Raw genomic sequence first — 25,332 nt, 5'->3', positions numbered from 1 at the left:
AGATGTGTCTCCTGATGGCAGCATATCGTTGGGTTTTGTTTTTTGATCCATTCTACAACTCTGTGCCTTTTTATAGGTGAGTTCAGTCCATTTACGTTTACGGTGATTATTGAAGTATGAGGTCTTCTTATAGCCATTTTATCTTTTGCTTTCTGGTAGCTTGCTATTTACATTGCTTCCTTGTCCTTGTGTTTCTATTTTCTTCATTTTGGTTGGCTTTTGCGGGTTTTGCCTCTGGTTCTTCTTGTTTTATGTTATATACTTTAGTTCTGAGTCTTCTGTGTGTGGTTACTATTACTAATATGTAAAGGATAGTTATATATATACAGTCATCCATTTTCTTTTGCGCGTGCCTTATCTCCATTCCCCTTTGCGAATTTGGATCTTTGAATCCTCCCCTTTTTAGTTATTGTTATTTTCAGTTTGTCCCTATGTATGCTGAATGTTCATTAATATCTCATTATAACAATTATCTTATTATTTAAGCTTATAATGAAATTGGCCATTTTTAAGAGTGAATATATGTGTCCAAATTACTTCAGTTACCATAAGCATCTTTTCACAACTGGTGGTTTTTTCCTAATCTAGAAAATTCATAATAGTATTGTACCTCCTTTCATTAGTTGTATTTCTTATTTGAGAATTGCATATAAGCAAGTAATTATGAAATCTAGGAAGTTGGGACTGAGAACCTGTTCTTCTAAAGAGCTTAACCTTCTTGGTGATTTTTAATTATAATGCCCAAGGATTTACAAAGTCTATAGTTTTACATCTTCATTAACATAGTAAGATATTTTATGCATTTTATGATGTATTACCACAAAGTGCAAGGAACAGTACTATTAAGGCTATCAAATATAGAATTGAAAACATGTACAACTTTGGTATTTATAAATTTGTCTAGAAAACAAAAATTTTAAAAAATGCTATTTATATTTATTGCTAGATTCCTTAACACAGAATATCATTTCTTATAAATATTGCCTGAGATAATGAAATGGTATGGGTTAAGGAATTCCAAATAAGATTTGTCGTTATTGTCAATTCAGTTTCTGTTGGTTTGGAGCTGTGTTGTCCATTATGACAGCCACTAGCCACATGCAGCTATTTAATTGTATATTTCAATTACTATAATTAAATATAGGTAAAAATTCAGTTTCTTAGTCATAATAGCCATATGTCTACTGCTCAACAGCTACACATGACTAGTGGCTATCCTATTAGATAGTGCAGATGTAGAGCATTTACATCATTGTAGAAAGTTTTCTTGGACGTTACTGGATAGAAAATAAATGTCCTCCCATATTCTAAGAGAATTTCTATAAAGTGAATCCTACTTTCGCATTGATTTCCTTCATGTTCATAGAGATATGTTCTCACAGTGGGGTGTGGGATGAGAGACAGATCTATAAAATTATTTAAAATATGGTCCCTTTCACTGCAACTGACAAATAACCCAACTCCAATTGGTTTATACTACTGCTTTTTGAAGTGTGGTTCCTGGACCAGCAGCACTGGCATCCCCTTTGCAATTGTTAAAAATGAAGACTCTCAGGCCCCTCCTCAGTCCTACTGACTTAGAATCCATATGAGGACATTTTCCCCAGGTGACTCATATGCACATTAAAGTTTGAGAAGCACTGGTTAAAACCATAAGGATGCTCATTATCTCATATTTCAATAAATCCACAGGTGATGACTCTAGACACTATTAAGTCTGTGACTCTATTGTGCCATCAAATCCCAGCTTCTTTCAGTGTATCTGTTTTGATAGCCTCCCTCTGCCCTCAGATGATCTTACAAGTGGAAGTTGGCTGCAGCGTTTTCTACTATCATATCCTCACATGTTTCTGCTTCTAGATTGTGTCAGGACAGTCTCCTGTCATGTACTTTTTTATTCCAATTCCACTACCTCCTCTCTCAATTGCCAGTTGTATATTGATGCTCCATTCTCCTTTTGCTTTTATGTTCCTTTCTACATGACCACTTGACAATCTTAAAATGAAACTAAGAAAAATGTAAACTCTTTTCTTGCCTATAGGTGGTAGATTTTTATTTTATGAATTTGACAAATTTTCATAATTTATTTGCATCTTTAGAATGTCTCTTGGAAATGGTGAATTTGTTTTCCATTTTAATAGTGTTTTAAGTCGAACAATATGAAGTTTTCATTTTTATGGAATAAAAAACTCAGCTATCAGCAACTTTATATAACCCAATCTAAAACATTTTACCCATAAAGAACTTAATTCAAGGTTAAGAGCACAGACTTGGATCACAGATAGCTTAGCATTTGTATACTGGCTTAACATGTCACTGAGACCTTGGGCAAATTCCTTAACTTTGCCAAGTTCCAGTGTCCTCAGAAATAAAATAATAGTATTATCTACCTAATAAGGTAAAAATGAGGACCATGTGTAATTACTTGGTGTTTCTTAGACACAAGTCAGTCATGCTCCACTTTCACAATTTCTTTCATATCTGCACCCTTCTTTATCATTATATAGTTAATACTTTCCTGGAAATAGTTGTTATTATTTGGCCTTATCCTTAGCTATATGATTTCATATATACAATTAAAATCATACATGCACACACACACTATATACAGTTAACCCTTGAACATTGTTGGGATTGGGGTAGGGCAATCCCTCACACCATTGAAAATTTGTGTATAACTTTTGACTCCTGAAAACTTAACTACAGTTTTCCTTCGGTTCCCATAGGAGATTGGTTCCTAAACCTCTACAGATACCCAAATTCTCTGATGCACAAGTCCCTTGTGTAAAATGGTGTAGAACAATGCATAGAGTCAGCCCTTTGCATCACAGCTTCTCAGTCATGGATAGAAAATACTGTTTTCGATCTGTGGTTGGTGGAATCCGCAGATATGGAAGGCCTATTGCATATTTATTGAAAAATATCCACATTTAAGTGGACCTGCTCAGTTCAAACCCATATTGTTCAAGGATCAACTGTATATATATGTATATGTGTATGCATATGTATGTGTGTGTATGTATATATATGCTAAGACACTAAAATGACTTTATTTTTATTTGTAACATTAAAATCATTCTTTAAACCACAAATGGATTACACATCATCCTTTAGGATCAACCGAAATAGTGTATTTAATGCTTGACACAAAGATTATCACACGAAAAGTGAACACTCGTTAGCCGATATATTTTAAAATTAGTTTTCACTGAGGTCTTAATCCAAAGGTTAGTTAGCCTCCCCCCGCCCCAAAGTTAGTCCTTCTTCTACCATATTTGCAAAAGGGGGCATTTGTGATGTAAAGGATCCTAAACAGACCTTCTGATAGCAGTGCCCCCTCATGATTGCTCCTCCCTCGGCCCTGCTATTGCCATGGGCCACTAGTCACCTCCTGCTTCTCACTCTGGAGAACTCTGGCCTGTAATTCACCTGCATGTAATGATGCTGTCACTCCACAGATATCAGTGAGTGAAGGAGGAACAGTACCTTTTACAACTTCTTAATTGTTTTCATATGATCCTAATATGGAAAGCAGTAAGGACTGACCAGACATTACTGAATAATTAGAATATCTGAAGTAACAACAGTGGCAAAGCACATTTTTAAACATTACATTAAAAAAAAAATACTTGTTCCTATAGTCCAAAAGCAAACCATACAAATTTAAGCTTTTCACATCTTTTTCCTCAATTTCTCTCATCTCTAAGTTCATTTCCTCTCAGAAGTTTCATCCTTAAGAAAATTCTGTGTTCTTCTTTAGGATTTGTCTCACTTTAAATACATTATATACTAGGCACAATAACTGGAAATAGCACATTTCTTAATTATATAATATTCATCATGAAATATGGAGATAAGTGAAGGAGAGCAGCTTCAGTAGTCCAAGTCTAGAAGAATACTCAAGGGGAGTGTTTGGGTATCCTGAGTATGATGCCCTTTTATATTTTCCTGTCAGCATCAGATTAATCTCTGTCTCTTTAATCTTGTGAGTTTGAGCAGTGGGTAACTAATAGATCAAACACACACAAACGCATGCCTTAGAAACACTAGCAATGATTTTCAAATATACAATATTCTCACCTAGATTCTTGTTATTCAAAGTGTCATCCCATGACCCAGGAACACCAGCTTTACCAGGCAGCTTGTTAGAAATGAAAATTCTTGGACCTGACCCCTCGAATTTAAATCAGGATCCTGAGATGGTCTGTAAATATTTAAGTTGGAGAACCTGTGACCAAAATCATAGGGCAGCAAATCCGAATGCTCATTTTAGCATATAAGGAGTGGTGGGAACTATAGCAAACTGGAGAGCTCATGCTTGGTCTATGAAGTACAATTGATATTCAACTTTACAGATAGTTGTTACTTAGGAAGGCAGGTTTACTGTTGCCAAATACTCTTAGATATTCTCAAGAGTGGCCAGGTCTAAAGTTTGCAGGTGGTGTCTCATGCTTTTTAACTATTGGCAATAATTTTAATTTATTTTCAATTAATACAAAACCAAATCAGGCACGTGGACTACTATTTACCAATATGTAGTCAAGGTCTATGGTCAGGATAAGAAATATTTACATAGTTAAAACATATCTTCGCAGAACCCTTTCCAAAAAGAAGTGAATGATACATGTTTTCGTGCTGACTGGTGTTACCCTACCACCACTTATATTTTTCTGTTTTCAAACTTGTTCTGAGATTCTGTTCAGCCTTCAAATATGTGAAATCTCTGACTTTCACATTTTTAAATCAGAACCCATTCTTAGGGAGCTGATACTTCTCTCTATAAGTGGAAAAGAAGTCAGGATGAGAATGTAATGGTCTCGTGTCAAAATAACTTCTAATAACTCCTGGGCTTTGGCACTTGCCCTTCTATTAATGTTAATATTAATAATATATCAATCTCAATGGAGTTTGGGTGAGTAGTGGATGCAGATTAAATTATCTAGAGCAGTGACTCTAAAACTTGAGTGTACATCAGAATCATCTAGAAGTCTTATTAAAATAGAATCCTAGGCTCCAACCTCAGAGTTTTCTGATTCAGTAAGTCTGGGGCAGGGCCTAAGAATTTACATTTCTAACACATTTTGTGGGAATGATGCCACTGGTTCTGGGAACTCACTTTGAGAGTCATTGGTCTAGAGAGGAAAAGCAGGGATCTGTTTGGCTCAGAAACATTGATGTGACTGTGCCAGTCATTAAAATATTGAACCACGCAAGTTGCGCACAGAGTATTACTGTATAGTTCCTGCCACCCAGCCATGCTGGTCCCTCTTTCAAGGTCCTCCAACTGGACATTCCTACATTATATCTTTAAAAGATATAATATTTGACAAAGCACTTATGGGTACATCTTTTCTTATTGGTTAACCCCTGAGTCCAGGTTTATAAGATGAAATCATTATTATACATAAATGATTACTTGAGTTTCAGATTTCAGATTTACAAGCAGCGCTCAAGAAATCTCCCAGGATCCAGAGATGAGTGAAGTATATGACATATCTCAATTCTCCCACACCTTATGCTGTCAAGCTGTCCTGGCCTTTCTGATGTCTCAGGGCCCTTGCACAGATGGTTCCTTCTGTCTAGAAAGTGTTTACCATCCCTCTTCGCTACTTCCTCTTACTTCAAGCTTTAGACTTTTTCAAATATCAATACTTCAGGAAAGCATTTCCTTTCCTCACAGACTCAATTCAGTTACTCTCATTCACAGCATGAACACAATTATAATTAACTAATGGCCTGATGAGCTATGTATTATTTCTGGCTCCCATTCTGAGAATGTAAGCTCTGTGACTGTAAGGGTCTATGTGGGTCTTTCTCACCTTTCCATCCATAATATTTAAGTACTCAATAATTGTACATTTAATAAGTGTATAAACCAGTTTTCCAACTCTCAACTCTCAGGCTGTATGTTCTGTAATAACAGCATTCCAGATGACCCCAGGTCAAGTTGGAACCTCTATGTAACCTCTGAAATGTATATAAATCTAATTATAATGATTTTTTGGGGTAATATTGTAATTGTTGATGTATCTATTTCTTTAAAAATCTCTAAGCTACTTGAAAACGAGGATAAGTATTTTCTTTTGTCCATTCCTAACAAATAGTTTCTAATATAGATATGGAGCTCAGTGAGTATTTGTTGAATGAAACATCTATCCAAAAGTAAAAAAGTAATATTTTAAAATGAAATCTCTTATTAACTAACAAATATGTGTTAGACTTGAAGCTTTTCAAGTGTCAAAGTAATAATGTGGGATTTATTCCTTCAGTTCTTGAGATGTAAGATTTTTTAGCTTAATGTAATGACAAACCAGGCAGGAAGAACAACAAACACAAGGAATGATACTACAGACAGTTCTCATAAAATCTTATTATTAGGTCAGTTCTCAAGAGATAGGTTGAACCAATAAAGTAAAAGATTTATGTACCTTGCAATGCTGGGATGGTATTCATTGTCTAAGAGGCTTAAACTAGCAACTTTCAGTTTTTACTTCCACTTAAATAAATGCTTCATCTATGTCACTTCTCATAAAAAGCAGATGTCTACATTTTTTGCTTGATAAATGAAAGCTCATTTTTATGGACTTCTGATTGCAGTGTGACTTGGGGACCATGTGGCTCTGAAAAGTTAAAGGTCAATAAATGGTATAATCTAAATATTTTGAACACTCTGTATTTTGTATGTATTTTGTATGTCTAAATGTGCTGACTAATGGAAATTTCTGGTAAAGATTTTACAAATCAGAATAGTAAATTCCTAATTCAAATTATGTCCTTATCAGTTTTATAAGATGTGTTGCAAAAATGCTTTAAATATGCCTTCATAAAGAATATTTATCGTCTACGGCCATGCTACTCTGAACAAGCCCAATCTCGTCTGATCTCGGAAGCTAAGTAGGGTCGGGCCTAGTTAGTACTTGGATGGAAGACTACCTAGAAAGACCAGATGCTGTAGGCATAAAAAATAAAAAATAAGGGATTGTAAACTGACAAGGTCCTTGCAATCTGTGAGGTCAACCAAGAGTTGCCTCGCAAAAAAAAAAAAAAAAAATACCTTAAAATAGGTACTAACACTTATCATTTGAGTCTCAAGTTTTTGTCAAATTAATAGATGAAAACTTCAATTTTAATTTTCATCCTCACTATGAAGTTGTATGATTAATAAGCAAGATATTATCTTATGTCCCTGATGCTGGAATTGTAATTGAGAAAGTTTAAGAACTTGGTTCTAGGACAGATAACTAGTCTGTGAACCCAAGCCTTTGAACTTTAAATCTATTATCCAGCCCACTATTGTGAACATCTTTGAAAAAATATTCTTTCACGTATCTATTTCTGCATAGCAAATGATTCCAAAACTCAGTTGCTAAATACAAAATTTATAATTACATCATGATTACATAGATCAGGAATATGGGCAGGGATTATCTAGGCTGCCATTTGTGATTGTGATTGTGGTATGGCTGGGGTCACTGGGTTGCAATCAGCGGGAAACTCAACTTCTAAGGTAGCATTTTATCCTATAGTTACTCTCAACACAGTCTCTAATCATTCACTTGTCTAGTCTGGCCTTCCTTATAGCATGGCAGCTGGGTCCCAGGAGAATATAAATGCTGCCTGCTCACTTACAGCCTGCACTTGCAACTAACTGGTGCAGTGTCACTACTGCCATATTCTGTTGGTCAAAACAAATTACAAGGCCAGTTCATATCCATGAGAATGGAAAATAGACTCCATCTCTTGATGGGAAGAGCGACAAAGATTTTGTGGCCTATTTAATCATCACACATATTAAAACAAGGGAAATATAAACAGATGATTGTCAAGATATACTACTAGCTCAATTACCAGAAATGGCTTACACTTTACTTGGATGTTCAAATTTAGTTAGCTGTATGAAACTTTCTAAAAAATGGAATGTGTGAACTCTAATCAGTCAGAGAAAGAATAATGTCAGATGGTTGATTGTGGGCTCTACTTACCTTCCTTCTTAATGTCCAATAGATGCCAAACAATGTGAACATGCCATAAATTGTAAATGTCAACACTTTTGCCTAGTTATAATTTAATAATAGTAAGTAAAATTGCTTTAATAGAGGTAATAATAGACATCTTTCAAATTTTCAGTTTACATAAAGTTTTAATGGATCTCCAGAATCAGCAACTGAAAGAGTTAAATGAGTGGCTAACAAAAACAGAAGAGAGAACAAGGAAAATGGAGAAAGAACCTCTTGGACCTGATCTTGAGGACCTAAAACACCAAGTACAACAACATAAGGTTAGTATATATCGTGATATTTGCTTTCTACTGGAAAACTAACTCTTCGTGTATATGTGTTATTACACATATTGTGGTTTACAGATAGGAAAGAATTAAACCTTGAGTCAAGAAGAGTTTTAAAATCATTTTTTCCTAATATTTTTTGAAATGTTTATTTTTTTTTAAATACAACATAACTAAGCTTTTCATATTTGAGAAAAAAATTCAAAAATTTCTGGATGAGAGCAATGTGGGTATGTGATTTATTAAAGTTTTGTTTTCCTGGAAGAGAGCCTCTGTAGGGGTTATCCGCAATGCAAGTTTAAGTGATAGACAAGATATTTTTTTTTACATGTTTTTACTTTCAATTCATAATATTTTGGAGCAGGCCAAGCTTGACGGAAAATTAACAACTATAGCATCTCTTTCCTATAAAACACAGCATCTATTAATTTTAATATTTCTATCTTATTTTTCTTCAGTTTATTTGTACATTTACAATTATGCTCCCTTGTTGCCAGAAAAAAAATTATTGTTTTTGCGATTAGGATTTCTACAAGAATATTTCTGATCTGGAATTCTGAGGGTGCTTCATTCTAATAACTGTTATAAAACTATCTCTGTGCCTTGCCCAGTCCAGCAGGATACACACATACAGAGAAACCTTTGCGATTGGCCCAAGATTAAGATTACCATGTTTAGCAAATAAAAGCACAAAAAAATGTAGTTAAATTTGAATTTCAGATCAACAGCTAATATTTTTATTGTGTAAGTATGTCCCAAATTATTCATTATTTATCTGAAATTCAGAGTTTCCTGGGAATTCTGGATTTTATCTGACACCTCTACTCAGGATTTGTGGTTCATAGATTTGTGTCTTTGAAAGGAAATATGTGCTCTCTTAACGCAGATTTCCTAAATCTGCATCTCAGCCATCTTTAGTCTCTCCTTTTATAACATTTTGTCAGAGTTAGCTTCACAGTTCTCTGTAGATAAAATACCTTTTTTTCTAAGTCCCGAGTTCTTTTCTTTTTTAAGGAGCTTTAGGTTTCAGTGACAAATGAGACTGGCCCTTGCTATCACTGCCCACAAAGCTGTCCTTTAGCCACAGAAGTTTAAGATCAAGCAGTTTAAGAAGAGGTATAGCTATGGTAATCCCCATCTACTACTCTACCAGGAAAAAAATAAAGCATCAACTGTATTTTAATTTTCATTTAAAAATTGTGACTAAGAGGTTAACTTGTCACATTAGATTTTCAGTGAACATCTGATAAACTTAGATCCAGTGCTAGATCTTGAACTGGACCATTTGGATCATACATTCCTCTGGTAAACTCTGTGCCCGCTCTCTTCCCCTTGGTCTACACTGACAGTTGTGTACAGTTTCTGTATACACCAGTGGCTTCTCTCCGTCTGAGGGAATTTGCTGGCTGTGGAAAAATCTCAGTCAATTTGAGGGTGAGCAGAAAGAGGAGTTAGTGTTGTCAGAGCTGCCATTAACAACAGGGATGGGTAATGATGGATCAAACACCCCAGAATCCTTGCCGAGATGTCTGTCAATTCCCACAGTCTCTCAGAGGTTTCTCAGCAAAACTGGGCCCCAGATATCCATGCAGTAACCTGTCTCATGTTACTATCCTCTCATAATGTCCCTTGATATCCCTTTCCCAAATAAACTATTTGTACCTAAATCCATGGCTCAGGGTTTGTTTACGGGAGGAACTCAACTTATGACAACCTTCTGGCCCTGGAAGCCAGAGTACTAGCCCAGCTTTACCACTAACTAAATCTGCGATTTTCAAAAATTACTTAGTCTCTCAGGTTCTCCATATCCTTACTTTGGAAATAAAAGTATGAGCCAGTTGGTTTCTGATGTTCCTTCTAATCATAGCTTTAAAGTTTCTATTAGTTTTGGACTGTGAGGCACTTCAGGAAAAGTTAAGACTAGGGCCAGTAACATTGAACATCAGAGGGAAGGATGTTGGCATTGGATGCCTGGGTTCTAAGGGGGAAGCCAAGATGAAGGACTCCAAAAGAGACATGGCAGAAGAATGGTGGAGTAGCCATAAGTGTGAATGACTTAGGCCATTCACAACAAACTGAGGAAAGATCTCAGCTTGAATCTCTGAACAGATTCTTATAAGGTTAGACAGACCACCCACGATCTTCAAATCTGACAATTACCTGAAATGATTTGCACTTTACTCTGGAAGATAGAGAGTGAACAGAATGGAAAATATTTGACTAATATTGTCATAAAATTTGAATAGATTGTCTATTACTTGAAAATATACCATCTCTGGTGAGTATGGAATTGCTATGAAGAGAATAATTTGAAACAAAAAGAAAGCAACAGGATGATTTGCAAGTTGCTTATGTAATCTTTTATATCTAGGACTTATTCATATAAGTACATAAAAGGAAACAGAAAGAATTGGTTTGCTGGCTCAGAGAGTGAGGCTAACTTCCACCTTTAACTGTTTTAACCCACTTCAGGATAGATTATTTTTAATAAAATTAAGACAGAGGAAACACATAACCAGGAGAAAGCCTGACAATCAATAATACTCTTTTTGTTACTTGAATTAATTTTTGTGAAAAGAAAATGATTTAACAATATCAAACAATTTATAAAGGAGTTAAGGAGTGAAATTTTTGTTTGTCTTGCCATGTTTCGTAAAACAGAAGCTCAATGTTCTTTCTTTAGGTAACTGAATTCAATCTAAAGCCTTATTTAAATAGTCATTGATTCGCTTTGCAGCTTTTATTCTCCAAAAGTGAATGAAAATAAGATTTCTTCTCTGACAACAAAATACATCAGTAACCTTGGAATAGTCAAAAAAGCAACCCCACCCTGCTACATGGCCACAGCTCTCACCTAATATATCAATAAGGTTTTTTAATTTTGTGTAGATAGATATTAAATTCTTGAGTCATCCTCATTGTTTTCCCCTAAAAGTTGATTACAGATGACAAGATTAAAGAAAAGATGCAGGGTTTTTTTGTTATTTTTGTTTTTGTTTTGTTAGAGATAAATTTAAATTCTGCTCAGGAGGGCTCTCCCTACCCCCTGATCTCTGTCTCTCTCTGTCTCTCTCTGTCTCTCTCTGTCTCTCTCTGTCTCTCTCTGTCTCTCTCTCTCTCTCTCTCTCTGTCACACACACACACACACACACACACACACACTCTTAGGGCAAAATAAAAATGTTTGCAAATCTCGCAAGTACACCATGAATATTATAGCTATGCTTCTCTATGTTCTGTGACAAGATCCTTTGCTATCTTCATTTCAACAGCATTTTATTACGAGGCTGACTAGAAATTAAACCACTGTGAAATGCCATGGAGATAAATCACTTTTACAGAATTTGCCAATTAGGCAAGGTAAAGCAATCGATCCTATATTGGTAGTTACTATTAAATCTAGCCAAATTGATAACTCTGGGTTACTAGGAAAAGTTCAATTTGCTGACAAATTTGAAAGAGACCATTCATTCTTCATAGCTATTGCTTTACGGAGAGAATTTAAAGGTTTACTTTAGATATGAGTCACTCAGAAGTGATTCTCTGGGGAGTGAACAAATTGAACCTCTTGGTCCCCTTGTAAAATAACATGTCAAAAATAATTGGTTAGTTATTTCCATCTTAAGAGACAGATTTTATTAGTGATATTGATAAGGAATGGAAGAATTTCCCTTGAAGAAGTGACAATATTATTAAGCAAAAGTTTATTGTGGGCTTGAACATTCATTAATGGGCAAAATTTTACTATTTTGGAGGATATTTTAATCAAAACGAAAATATTTGACTAAAGAATCTTTTGTCTCATAGCACAATCCGACTGAGATGAAGTTTAAAGCTTAGTTTACTAGCTAAGTGTCCAATTCTTTTGAGAGATTTAGACTTTTGTCATTAATTCCATTGGCTTAATAACATCGACAAAGTCCTTACCATACAAGTTATTAGAATTTACAGATATAAATGTGACATGTTCACTATACTCTGACTTCAGTGGATGTTCTGTGTTAAGTGCTGATACAAATTAAATGACCTCTTAGAAGCTCAGTCACCTATCCTTTCCTTGAAGTTTAGTTAATCTCAAGTATTCAGGTTGCCAAGATTGTGAAATATCCTCTTCTGCTGACCTTTAAAATGACCTAGATGTTCATGTAACAGGGAATATTTAGGTGTAATCCTGCTGAAGGATTCGACATTTCATTTTATTCCATTGCACTCTATTATAAATCACTGAACAAACACTTATTAGAGCACAATGAGTGCTGTGAAGAATACAGAGACCTACCATATATGGAATCTTCTTCAAGAAGCTCACATTCTAGTTCATCTCATAAAGACACAGAAAATAAGTAACCATTATACAAGATGACATGTGGCAAGTGATCTAAGAATATGTTAAAAGCAGTGATTAGTTTGGGCAAAGGGAATGAGATAGGGAAATGTAGAATATATCACTTGCCGAGGTCATGTGTTGCACTATGCCCATTGCTAGAGGACTACAATCTGCTCATGCAGGGTCTTGAACTCAAGATTCAGGCATTTGGAGTTAGTGAGAACTGTAATTGGTGAGAAACTGAAGATAGTAGCAATTTAGGAAAATTTATCTTAATTTTTAGGAAGATATATCTTGTAAGATAAATCAGAATACAGGTGAACACGAGGCCCCAAGACATGTTAGAAAGATATTACAGACAGTACATTGAGCCCAAATGAAGACAGTATCAGTGAAAATTTTTAGCAGGTATAAGAAACATTTTAGAAATCAACAGCAGAACTAATGGGACTAGATTGAGAGAATGAGCAAAGAGCTTGAAAAAATGGATTCTGACACTGGTAGGCTAAAGTTGGATTTAAAAAAGAAAAAAAGCAATACTAAGAGAGAAATGCAATATGTGGGAGGAGGAGGATGAGTGATTCTGAAAAGCCAAAGAACACCATAGAATCAAGTAGTGCTGTTACTGACTATAAAGCTTTCTTCCATCTTTTGCAAGATTAAAAGTACATGTTATTACTGCTATGAAATTCCATTTTATTTCTGTCTTTTGATCCCATAAGTGCTTAATGAATGTTTGATGGCTATGGTAATAAAGATAAACAATATAATCAGGAGGACTATTATGCTATAGCCAGGGAACCAGGTAGTTCCCTTCGATGTTTCTCCAATGCCTAGCAGAATACTTAGCACATAATCAATGCTCAGTAACTGTGTGTGTGTTTTTTGTTTTTTGGTTTTTTTTTTTTGAGCAGATGCTTTAAATAATCCTGACTAGTTCTGTCACACACAGAGGCTTCATCATTACCACCTTTCTGACAGAGACAGAAATCTGAAAAGTGAAATAAACAACAAAAAAGTCATGTGTAGGGGCAAGAAAACTATACATATAGATGAAGGAAGAAGACATCCGCAAGGCAAATTACATGGAGATACTATCTCTGGTGCCCTCTCATTACCTTTGACTTTTGTTCTTTTCTTCTATCCCTGTTTCATCCCCTGTTCAAATATTTTAATGATTGTAACCCTGGCACTTTTATATATCAAAGGAGATGCCACCAGCTGTCATAATTGGGTATATCCATAGAAATCAAGCTTGTAATCTTTGGTTATGCAGGAAAGGAAAGCCATTCATTGGAATCAAATTCTTAGCTGGCTACCTACCACAGGATAGTCCGTTCATGGGGAAGATGTACAGAATGGACCAGCCAGAAAAATTACACTGTTTGTTTTTAAATTTGTTTATAGAATTCTGGCCTTGTGAGTTTGGTTGAACCTCATATAAATTGTAAGGACTCTTTTTGCCCTCTGGCCTCAGTCATAGGGGCTCAGTCAGGTCTCCTTGGTCCTTTTAAGTTGGGCTTATAACTTGACCTCCTCCTCCCCCCATATTCTTATTCAGCAGGGAGAGAAAAGGCCTAGAGATGTTCTATTTCTTTGGGTTCCATATAGATCTTATTTAACCTACAAGGGTCAGGGAATAGGAACCATGAGAGAAAAAGATGCATTCTCTCAAGTGGGAGAAGACGCCCATGACCATATCAATACACTATTACTTCTATTAGAAGTAGGTTCTAATAGAGAATATCTAGATAGAAAAGATTTGTGAGGGAAAGGTCCAAAACAGTAGTATCCAAAGAAACTAAACCATGCAGATAATAGAAACTTGAACTTCCGACTAATAACCAAATCCTCATATTAAACACTTTTGTGATTAGCATCTGTCACTAAAACTATCCAAAATCAACATTGCTTTCAAAGAACTGTTTCCTATGAAGAGGAATTCCACATTGCTTTTGTCAAATGCTCAGTAAGAACATTTAGTAGGACCTAACTAACTACTGTGTGTATGTGTTTTAAGCAAGCTTTGTGGTAGGAGTCTTTAAAGTGTAATACAGGTATATAGCAGAGATAGTGCGGGTTTGGTTTCAGACCACCACAATAAAGTGAGTTGTAATATTCTTGCTGGTGGAAGTCTTACCTTCAATTTATAAAAAACATAACATCTTTGAAGCCCAATAAAACAAATTGCAATAAAATGAGGTATGTCGGTAGATTGAATACAAGTGTCACCAGGGGGATAAAACTTGGAACTCAACTGGGTACACACATATACACTTATACTTTAAGTTTCTGGTTCTGTGCCTTCTGATGTAGAGTTATACAAAACAGATGTCTCTATCTCTTACGCTTATTTGAGCTATATTAATATCTCTTATATGAGAGGCAGTATTTCAAGACTCTGGAGCCAGAATGCCTTAGTTCAAAACACAGCTCTATCATTTGCGAGCTTAATGATTTTGTAAAAGTTACTTAACTATTTGGTGCCTCAGTTTCTCCAAGTATGACATCAGGATGATGATAATCATACCTATCTTAAAGGGTTGGTAAAAATATTTAATACATAATTGCATAAAAAGCACTTAGAAATATACCTGGCACCCAGAATTATGTAAGTGATGTTAGCTGTTATTGTGTAAGACATGACTCTTACTCAAATGAAATTGATTTCTGTGGGAATAATATTCTTTTGACATAAATAAGTGGCAAGTGAATCTTTAAAAGAACATCACAATTATACATTCTACATAGTAGTATATGCATGAAACTCAGTTTTAGTTTTTTAAAATATAGTTGAAGACACACCTCATTTCCCATTAACATCCATAAACAAGCAACAGAGTCCAAGTATAACTTTGCATACTAGATAATGCCATTGATTTAATAATGATAATATTCATACCCATGTTCTTGTTTTAACAAAATCAAGTGATTCTAGCAAAAAGATTACTAACTAATTAATTAGAAATTACTGAGTACTTATTCAGTAACATAACTCAAAATGTTACAGTCTTGTTTTAAAGTATCAGTGCATCTCCTAAAATATAACTACCCAAGAACCTCTCAGAGACACCAACTTTATTTTCTATACTTAATTGTTCTATAATACTTCATTAGAATTTCTGGTCTCTGGGGAGGAGACAAAAGAAAAACAAAGGATCTTATCTGTTACTTACTAAGATAGTTGCACGGAAAGTATTTATTTTCCTGAATCAATGCCAATTAATTTCAGTTCCAAATTCAGTTGAATAGGTAATGCAACATTAATAATATGAGTGTTTTCATTAAATATATAAAATATTAGAATGCATTTTAGGGGGAAGTTTTTCACAAGAAAGCTGCAACAGATATAACATGGATTTTAAAATATTTTTTCTTGAACAATATGTTTATATATCTTCTAACAGAATACATGACCAGATATCCTATCTCATCTTAAAAATAAGGTTGAAAACAAAAACTCATAGACACGGACAATAGTTAAGTGGTTATAAGAGGGAAAGAGGGGAGGTAAGGGGGTGGATAAGAGTAAAGGAATCAAATATATGGTGACAGAAAGAAATTTAACTTTTGATAGTGAACACAATGCACCATACATATGATGCATTATTGAACTGTATATGTGAAACCTATACAATTTTATTAACCCCAATAATTTTATAATAAGGTTGAATATACACTGTCTCTTTCTAAAGAATATAAAATTGTTAACTACAGTATAGTATCATTTTATGTTTAGTATTTCTGTATTAATATTCATGAAAAGAATGATTTCTAGTGATACGATTGGTAGTACTCTGTTATTCAATGGAACTACACTTTTAAGAGATAACAAACTGGATAACATTTTATATTCCATTAACAATTAAAGATCTAGATCACAGAATGAGAAAACTGAGCCATATATTTTTACATGATGTCCTATAGTTTCAATACATTGAGGATATTTAGTAATTAAAAGATATATAATATGATTATCAAAGGTATTGGAAATAAATACTGATGCCCAAAGGGGATATTTTCATGGATCTTAGTGTAAGAATGGAATGAAAAGGTGATGATGGTAGAAATAGAAGAAAATAAGTGTTTCCTCACCATGTACCAACTCTATTAAGCACTGTGCTAACTGATTCTAATGTATTATCTCATTTAATTCCAGAACTAAACCTGCTCTGGAGGAAGTTTAATTCCTAATTTTTCAGACAAATAAATATGTGCCCAATGTTAAGGAGTTGCCTAAGATAATTTGAATAGTAATTGGTAGACTTGGCTTTTATCTTGATCTGTCTGCCTTTGTACCAGACTCTTTCCCTTCATTTACAGATTCCAGTGAAGCTTGAGTCCAGCAGAGATGCTAGACAGTAGAGCAAATGAAAAGAGTAGCAAAGAGACTGGGGAAATGGTGTATTTGGTTTTCCCAGACTTGAGAATATCTAGATGGAAGAGACATAGAAACTGATTGCATATAAATCTTCAATCTCAATGTAAGCAATGGGAAAAGAGAGCACAGAGGTGTGGTGGCTGTGTATGCTCAGAATCAAAATGCTTAAGGAAATGATTTTTCAACATTAATCCTGTAGCTCTTTCTTTAAATTCAAGGCAAGAGGCACTAGAAAGGGAACATAGAAGAAAACAGGCTTATGTTGGGAATGGCAATAATGTTTGAACACAAGAATAATCAGTAGAGTTGAATATCACATCTTCATATTATTGGCCAATCACTGCATATGACTTTCTCCGTGCTGCACCTAAAACCTTCCACCCTAACCCTCTCTCCCAGTAATCCTGTTCTCTTCTTTTTAAATAATTTTGTCAAGCTAAAGACATTTTATAATTATTTATTAGATTTTCTTGGTATTCACTTTAATTCCTGATTTCAGTGGTGTAAATATATGCGAAATGTATGGATATATGCATGCACAAGCAGAGTATAAAAGGAGGAGAAAAGGTAGGAGAATTGAGGGCTATTATTTAGTGTTGGTGTCTATCCTTTTCACGCCGTGAAATAGCTCCTCTGAAAAATGCTAACTTTTTAGCAATGTATGAGATCAATGTATGAAATCAGTTAGTTAAAGCTCCTGTTGTTAATCTCATGTAAATAATTTGGAAGTTATAATTTAAGGATTTAAAATTCATTATATATTTCTCAAGATCCTAAAACTTTGCTGTAACTTCAGCTAGAATTTCCAAAACCGCATTCCCTTTATGTACTTAATGATACCTATGAGAGGATGGTGGGTAACATAAATTAGATGAGGGTGAATTAGGTGAATATTTGATTCTTGCAGTATAGTTTAAAATATTTGTTCTGAATGTGCCTCAATATGACTTTTTAGAACTAAATAGCTTTTACTATTTATTGAATTTATACTATGTGCCAAGCAAAGTGCTAACCAATTAATAGCATACTCAGTCTTCCTATCCACCTGAGGAAGTACTTATCTTACTATCCCAATTTTGAAAATTAGGAAACTGAGCCTTGGTGCGGTTGAAAACTCTCTCGAGGTCACATAGCTGGTTAGCAATACATCTAGGAATCAAACCCAGGAAATCTGATTTCAGATCTCACACCGCTAAACATACACATATTTTTGTCAGCCTACTACTCATACTTTTCTATTTATATTCTGAAAGATGTAGGTGTACATTAATCACCAACTCTTTTAAAGACATTTTTTAATATTAATCAAGCTCCCTTCCTGCAATTGGAAAGCATTAAGTGCTTTTAAAATCTTTCATATGTCTTCATCGAAATAGTCTTTAGGTCTCCCCACTTTTGGTAGTTTGAGAGTTGGCAGGAAAAAAAAAAACATGTATTACGAAAAACAAAGTACGAACAATAGGTTCTGATATAAAGACTGATATAACTATGCAATCACATGTAAGTAAGCGTGTATCAAAATAAAAGCTCTTCTAGGAGAGCCTGTTGAGAATATTTACAGAGGTATAACAAAACCTAAGCTTGTCAAATCTAATTATTTTTAATGTTAAACTTCACTGTTGACCTTTTTTTCTTGTCATAAGGAAAAAAAGATTATTAGTTGACAGAACAAACATTCCTGACATTCGTATCTAATAATAGTATAGAAATCTAATTAGAGCATGATAGATTTTTAAAAATCTAGTAAGTGTAACAAATGCATTACTTTAATAAAAATAATAAGATATAATCAAATACCTAATATGTATATATGTATGAGTGTAAGTAATTTATACACTTTTAATAAAGAAAAACATACTTTAACAATTATATATTAAAGCATTTTAATTTGAATATATTATCTTTGGATAGTCAAACATTTAGCATACTTCTCTGGGGATACATTTATATTTGAAATAATTTGGCTCATATTTCAGGCTTAATTAGCAAATTAACTATAAATCTCCATTGTATAAATCCAGCTATGAGAACTTCAAATCTATAAAAAATAAACATTTAATTAAAATTAATTTTAAAATAGCTTTATAAAACTTTAATATATTTTAAAAATTAGTAGTCTTGAGAATCCATGTTTTCTCAAAGAAGGAAGCAGGAGAGTATACTTTTTACCAATGATCATGGTCCTTCTTCATGAATACATAGCTTGGTAGAAAAATTTAAATTTTAACACCCACCTTTTTGTGTGTGACATTTTTGCTACCACTAAGAATCAACTTTTAAAAGAAAATGAACTCTGGACATTAGATATTTTATAGTGTTTTGACTTTTGTTGATATGAGGTCGTTAGGTAATACTGTGATACTCATTAATAATTATTTTCAGAGTTAATTTCTGGGAAAATAAGAAATATGATTATAATGTTGCAGTAACTTCTGTCTTGCAGCTACTGAGTATGCCTAGAAAGGTCATTTTAACCTTTTTAATTTTAATCCCTGATTAGGAGCAAAAGAAGAGATATAATTTGGAAAAGTCATAGAAGAGAAAAAGATACTGGAAATAACTTAAGTCAAGTACAGTTTATGCTAATCTATTCTAGTGCTATGTGCTCTTTAAGATTGTCAGTCATTATGGAGAAACTTTCTCATGTTTGTTTGTTTGTTTGTTTGTTTTGTTTCCAGAGGGGCTGTACTTTTTCCACCCTCAGCTTTATTGAAGAACAATAGACAATTTGTTGCTCATATTCACATTATACAATTCAATATGTTTTTTATCAATTATAGTCGGCATACAATAATATATTAGTTTCAGTTGTACAGCATAGTGATTAGAGATCGATATAACTCTTGAAGTGGTCACCCCACTAAATCAGGTACCCTTCTTCTTCCTTACATATTTTTTACAACATTGTTGACTATTTGCCTTATGCTAAACTTCATATCTCCAGTACACTTTATATTTTGTATCTATCCATTTGTACTTCTTAATCCCTTTGCTCATTTTCATCATCCTCCCAACCCCTCTTCCATCTAGTAGCCCTCAAAATATTCTCTGTATCTATGAGTTTGTTTCCATTTTTGTTGTTGTTGTTTATTTGGTTCTTTAGATTCCACATGTACATGAAATCACGTGGTATTTATCTTTCTCTAGCTAATGTACTTCATTCAGCGCAATACCCTCTAGGTCCAACAAGGCAATATCTTTTTCCATCCCTTCCTTTTAGTCTGTGTGTGTCTTTTAATCCAAAGTGAGTCTCTTGTAAGCAGCATGTGTAGGGGTCTTGTTTTCTTATTCATTCAGCTTCTCTATCTTTTGGTTGGAACACTTAATTCTTTTCCATTTGAGGTACTTGTTGAAAGGAATGTAGTTATTACCATCAATTATGCATAATTTTGTTACATATTTTTCTTCTTAAGTAGTCCCTTCAATTCCTGTAATACTGGCTTGGTATTGATGAATTCCTTTAGCTAATTTTTGTCTGGGAAGCTCTTTATCTGTCCTTCAACTCTAACTGACAGCTTTGTTGGATAAAGTATGCTTGGTTGTAGTTCCTGGGTTTTCATCACATCATTATATTTTGTGCGAAGGCCTTCTGTCCTGCATAGTTTCTTTTGAGAAATCAGCTGCCAGTGTTATGGGTGCTCCCTGGCAGGTAACTCACTGCTTTTCTCTTGTTGCTTTTAAGATTCTCTCTTTGTATTTAACCTTTGGCATTTTAATTATGATGTGTCTTGGTGTGAGTCTCTTTGGGTTCATCCTTCTTGGGACTCTGAGCTTCCTGGAGTTGTATGTCTATCTCCTTCACCAGGTGAGGGAAGTTTCCCATCATTATTTCTTCAAATATTTGTTCAATTTCTTGTTCTCCCTCTTCAGGTACCCCTATGACACAGATGTTGTTACCCTTAATTTTGTCCCATAGGCTCCTTAAATTATTATTATATTCTTGGTTGCTTTTTTCTTGGTGTTCTGGTTGGGTGTCCTTGGCTTTTCCATCCTCTCTATTGGTGGTTCAATCCTCTTCTTTATCTACTCTGTTGATTCCCTCTGGTATACTCTTCATCTCAGATAATGTGTTCTTCATTTCTGACTGGTTCCCTTTTATAATTTCCATTTCCCTTTTCTTGGTTTTTTTTTTTTTTATCTCTTTGTTAAAGTTTTTACTGAGTTCATCTGCACTTCTCTTTCTCTTAAGTTCATTGGACATCTTTATAACCACTGTTTAGAACTCTGCATCTGTTAGATTGCTTGACTCCATTATTTCTAGATCTCTCATATGGTTTCTGCTTCTTTGTCTTCCCATTTGGGCTGCCTTTCTGTGTCTGTTTCTATGTACTAAGCAAAGCTTCTGAGTTTCTTGGTCTTATTAGTGTGGATTTGTGAAGTAGATGTCCAGTGGCACAGTCCTGGGAGCGGTTCAGCTGCAGGCCAAATTGAGCCCAAGCCTGTGCCCCTCTAGGGTCACCTGTTAAGATTCAGCAAGCAATCCACAGATGTTGTGCTTATAGTTGCCTTAAAAGGCCACGTCAGAAACTGATGCCAGATGCCTCCATTGTGAGTCTAGCTGCTGCTCAGCAAGGAGCGCCTGACTCACTGAGAACACAACTGGATGTGGCTTAGGTGGGGCCACGAGTTGGGGGAGGCAAGGTTTCAGGGAATACTCTGGGCGGAACGACCTCTGTTATCCAGTTTGATGATGTCTCAGCAATGGCATTGCTGCATCTGCATTTTAGGAGGAGGGAGGCCTCACCAGGGGAACAATGGATACCGCCTGCACTTCTGTCCGGTACAAAGTCTCCCCTCCGGCCCTTGTTCAGACAACTTAGTGTCCCCATTTAAGTCCCTGGTGCCACTCTTGCAGCCCACCTATCACTGGTGCTCAGATTGAGCATGTCCTTCACTGCGAAAGTCCGCTCGCGGACGCTGCCCCTTTAAGAGGCTGCTGCCTCTGCGGATGCCACAGCCTCTGCCCCACTCAGCCACTGGATAAGGGGTAGCCTCGAGTCTTCACCGCCTCCTCTAACTGTTGCAGGATGATTTCTTATTTCTCTCCCTAATTGTAGTGCTTCTGTTCTTCTAGACCCCCAGGTGACTCTGCTTGCTGTTTGCTCTGTGTTTCTGTCTCAATCTTGATGTGGTCACAAAAGGGGATGAGCAAAGCTTATATCTTCTACACCATTTTGGCTGGTTTTTCCCGTTTTGTATTTCTCTCAACTCAGTATAAATTCAGATAGTTCTTGTGTTTGATTTTAGAGCTACCAACTCACAACTTTAGTGGTAATTTGTGTTTGTACTTCTGCAAAAGCATAAAATGTAAGCCCTTGTTCAGTGTAACAAGAATATAATTTCTGATTATAAAACAAACAAAACCAGAAATCTAAGTACTGGAGAAAACAAATAATACATTTGATCACGTATGCTTTAGAAACACTCAACCTGAGTTTGAAATTAAGGACTTCATGGATCAAACAATGCTCAAGTTTTTTACTAAAATATGTTAAAATAGTAAAAATAAAAATTTACATATAAAACTTGAACAGTATAGCATTATTTTTCTAATTGTTTTTAATATATGTAATTGTATATACTCTCATACTTGAGTAATAGCAAAAAGGAATTGGTTAAATTAAAGAAACCAACTTATGATATATTGGCTACCAAAATATTATTACAATTATTATTTTTAAAGTTCCTGGCTTACACATTTGAAATGTTCCCAGTTCTGGCTTATGTAACTCAGAAAACACAGACTCAACATGACTTTCAAGGACAATGCTGGATGTTAATGTTTCTGTTTTTGGTCTCATAGCAGAAATAGTTTTATTAACCAGTGTAAACTCTAGAATGTCAAAGGCGTGATAGACAGTATAGACTCCGTACACAAAATATATGCATAGTCATTTTATTCTAAATTGCTTCACTTGAAAATGTAGTGTGAAAATCTAGAGAGAGGAAGCAAAAGTAAGTGATTTTATGGTGCTCTAAAATGTTTAGACTTGAAAATAAAAGTCCTAGAATAAAAATGCTCATGCATTAGAGTTTGTGATGCAGCAATCCTGATAAGTTCTCTTTTACCTGCCATAGGGTTTGAATAACTATGAGCTAATCTGATAGGTGCCAAGTGTCATTCTCTCACAGGTAGGAACTGCAGGTTTTCTAGAAAGCCAGCAGGCCTTCTAGAATGGAGAAACCTGTTTCTCCATTTCTGTATTATATAATAAAATGTTCTAAGAAACAAACTAGATGACTAGAAGTTTCACATATTCATTCAGAGATTTCATAGTAATTAGTATATTATGATAAAGTCTTGGGGAAACTGGAGCTCCCAGGCAGGATTCTTGGATTTAGAGCAGCCTCCTCTGTTGACTCCTCCTCTGCTTGCCTTATAATTATTCCTCTGTTTACTCCTGTTTATCCTTACAAAAAAAAAAATCATACACTACGATTTTACAAAAGACTGGAATATTGTTTTGTGGTTATATGTACTCGTTAGTGTAATTGTAATTACACTTTTTTTAAAAAGCTGCTCCCTCCTATGAAGTTGCAATCTTTATGCAATCAGGAAGGGATAAAATCATCTGTGCGTATTGCCATCACCCTTCTATGTGGCACCATTCAGCAAAAGTTTATTGATCTTTTGTTGCTTAGAGTATGTAATGAGAGGACAGAGGACATCTCTGTTCTAGTGGTTCTTAAATTCAAGTAATTAGAGACAAATGACTAATACATGAGGAAATATTGAGTAGTGAAAATGTTATTTAAAAATGACAGAAAAAGAGAGTAACTAAGGATCAGATTTAGACAGCATATTAATGAAAAGCATCTCTGGGGAAGTGACACTTTAACTGAGTCCTCAGTGATAAGGAGAGATTATTTTAAGATATGGAGGAAGAACAATTCAGGAGTGAAAATAGTTTGACATATTTGTGGAGGAGAGAAAGACAAGTGTGGCTGAAACAGTGTCAGTGGGCAACAATGATAGGCAATTAGATTGGAGAGATAGGCAGGTGCTAGACCCTATAAGGATTTCAGGCAAAGAGTTTGGATTTTTCTTAGTGTGGTAGATATCCATTGGTTTTTATATAGAGTGACATCTGATTTATAGTTGAGCAAAGGAGAAGGAGTCAGCAAAAGAGCTGAAAATAATAGCACTTGGTAAGGTGGGAAGATAATCAACAGAGGGTGGTACATGAAGCTCCAGAGAAAAGGATGACGAGAATGAAGGAGTGGTTAATTAGGTAATTGGATTGTCAAATAAGACAATGACAAAAAATGGATATTGGATTGGGAACCTGGAGGTTGATGACAACCTTTAAAAGAGATGTTTCAATGGGATTGGGCAAAGAGAATAGTAGGGCAAGGAAGTAGAAAAAGTAACTAAAAACTTTTTTTTTTTTTTTTTTTTTAGTGAGAAGGAACACACATTAGGGCAGTAGTAGGAGCGATTTGTTGACTCAAGAGAGTTTATTTTATTTTGGTTGATAATGGAGAACTTCTATAGAGAAGGAGACATTGAAAATGCCAGAAGCAGCATATAATTTTAGGAGAAAAGTCCTTGAAAAGTGAGAGGAGGTGGGATAAGAGGCATAACATCCTACTGTACCTTTCTTAATAGATGCTCTCTCTACATACTTTTGAGTTCCATTGGAAGTAAAATTTGCAAATTTTGCTGAACATCGTAGCAGAAAATTTGCTTGGAATGGTTCTAGTTTATTAAAATATTTTGCATTACCCAAAACATGGCACACATAATAAATTACATGTATTTGGGAAGAAATTTTCATTTCCTTTAAAAAATTTATTTTTCAGGTGCTTCAAGAAGACCTAGAACAAGAACAAGTCAAGGTCAATTCTCTCACTCACATGGTAGTGGTAGTCGATGAATCTACTGGAGAGCATGCAACTGCGGCTTTGGAAGAGCAACTTAAGGTCAGATTATTTTCTTTAATACACTAAAATTTGACATTTAAAGTAATTAATTGCTATTCAGAAAATATTTAGAAAATTTACGGTATAATTTATATATATATAAACATTTAGAATGTACTATATTTATTTAAACTGATTCAGATGATGTCCCATTTGTGCATACTTGCCTTTCATTAACTATACACTGTTCATACTAGCTTCTTGGCCTTTGGGGAAATATATAAATGCAGATACTTTTTTTCCCCTAAATTAGAGCTGAATAACATGTATTAGAGGATTGGTCAGAGGAATATTATTTATGTCTGTTTCAAACCTACAGTCTAAGAGAAGACAAAGGTAAACAAAAAACTCAAAAAGAGTCACATTCAATCAAACAGCAAAAAATTGAACAGTATATTTTTTCCTGGAGGGTTTCAG

At 34.8% G+C, this 25,332-nt stretch overlaps 1 protein-coding gene and 1 pseudogene across 2 annotated transcripts in view; both read left to right on the top strand.

Annotated features, from left to right (window-relative positions):
- DMD (dystrophin) overlaps positions 1 to 25,332 on the top strand; it is a 2,089,898-nt gene that overhangs the window by 667,366 nt on the left and 1,397,200 nt on the right. For both annotated transcript variants that reach the window (XM_011378471.2, XM_011378473.2), the window contains exons 12-13: positions 8,128 to 8,278; positions 24,796 to 24,915. In XM_011378471.2, the coding sequence (XP_011376773.1) occupies positions 8,128 to 8,278; positions 24,796 to 24,915 (271 nt within the window). The remainder of the gene's footprint in view (positions 1 to 8,127; positions 8,279 to 24,795; positions 24,916 to 25,332) is intronic.
- Positions 6,840 to 6,958, top strand: LOC111730930 (annotated as a pseudogene).

This window comes from Pteropus vampyrus, unplaced genomic scaffold (assembly GCF_000151845.1).
Source record: "Pteropus vampyrus isolate Shadow unplaced genomic scaffold, Pvam_2.0 Scaffold340, whole genome shotgun sequence".
Lineage (NCBI taxonomy): Eukaryota > Metazoa > Chordata > Mammalia > Chiroptera > Pteropodidae > Pteropus > Pteropus vampyrus.
This window is presented reverse-complemented; position numbering and strand designations above follow the sequence as displayed.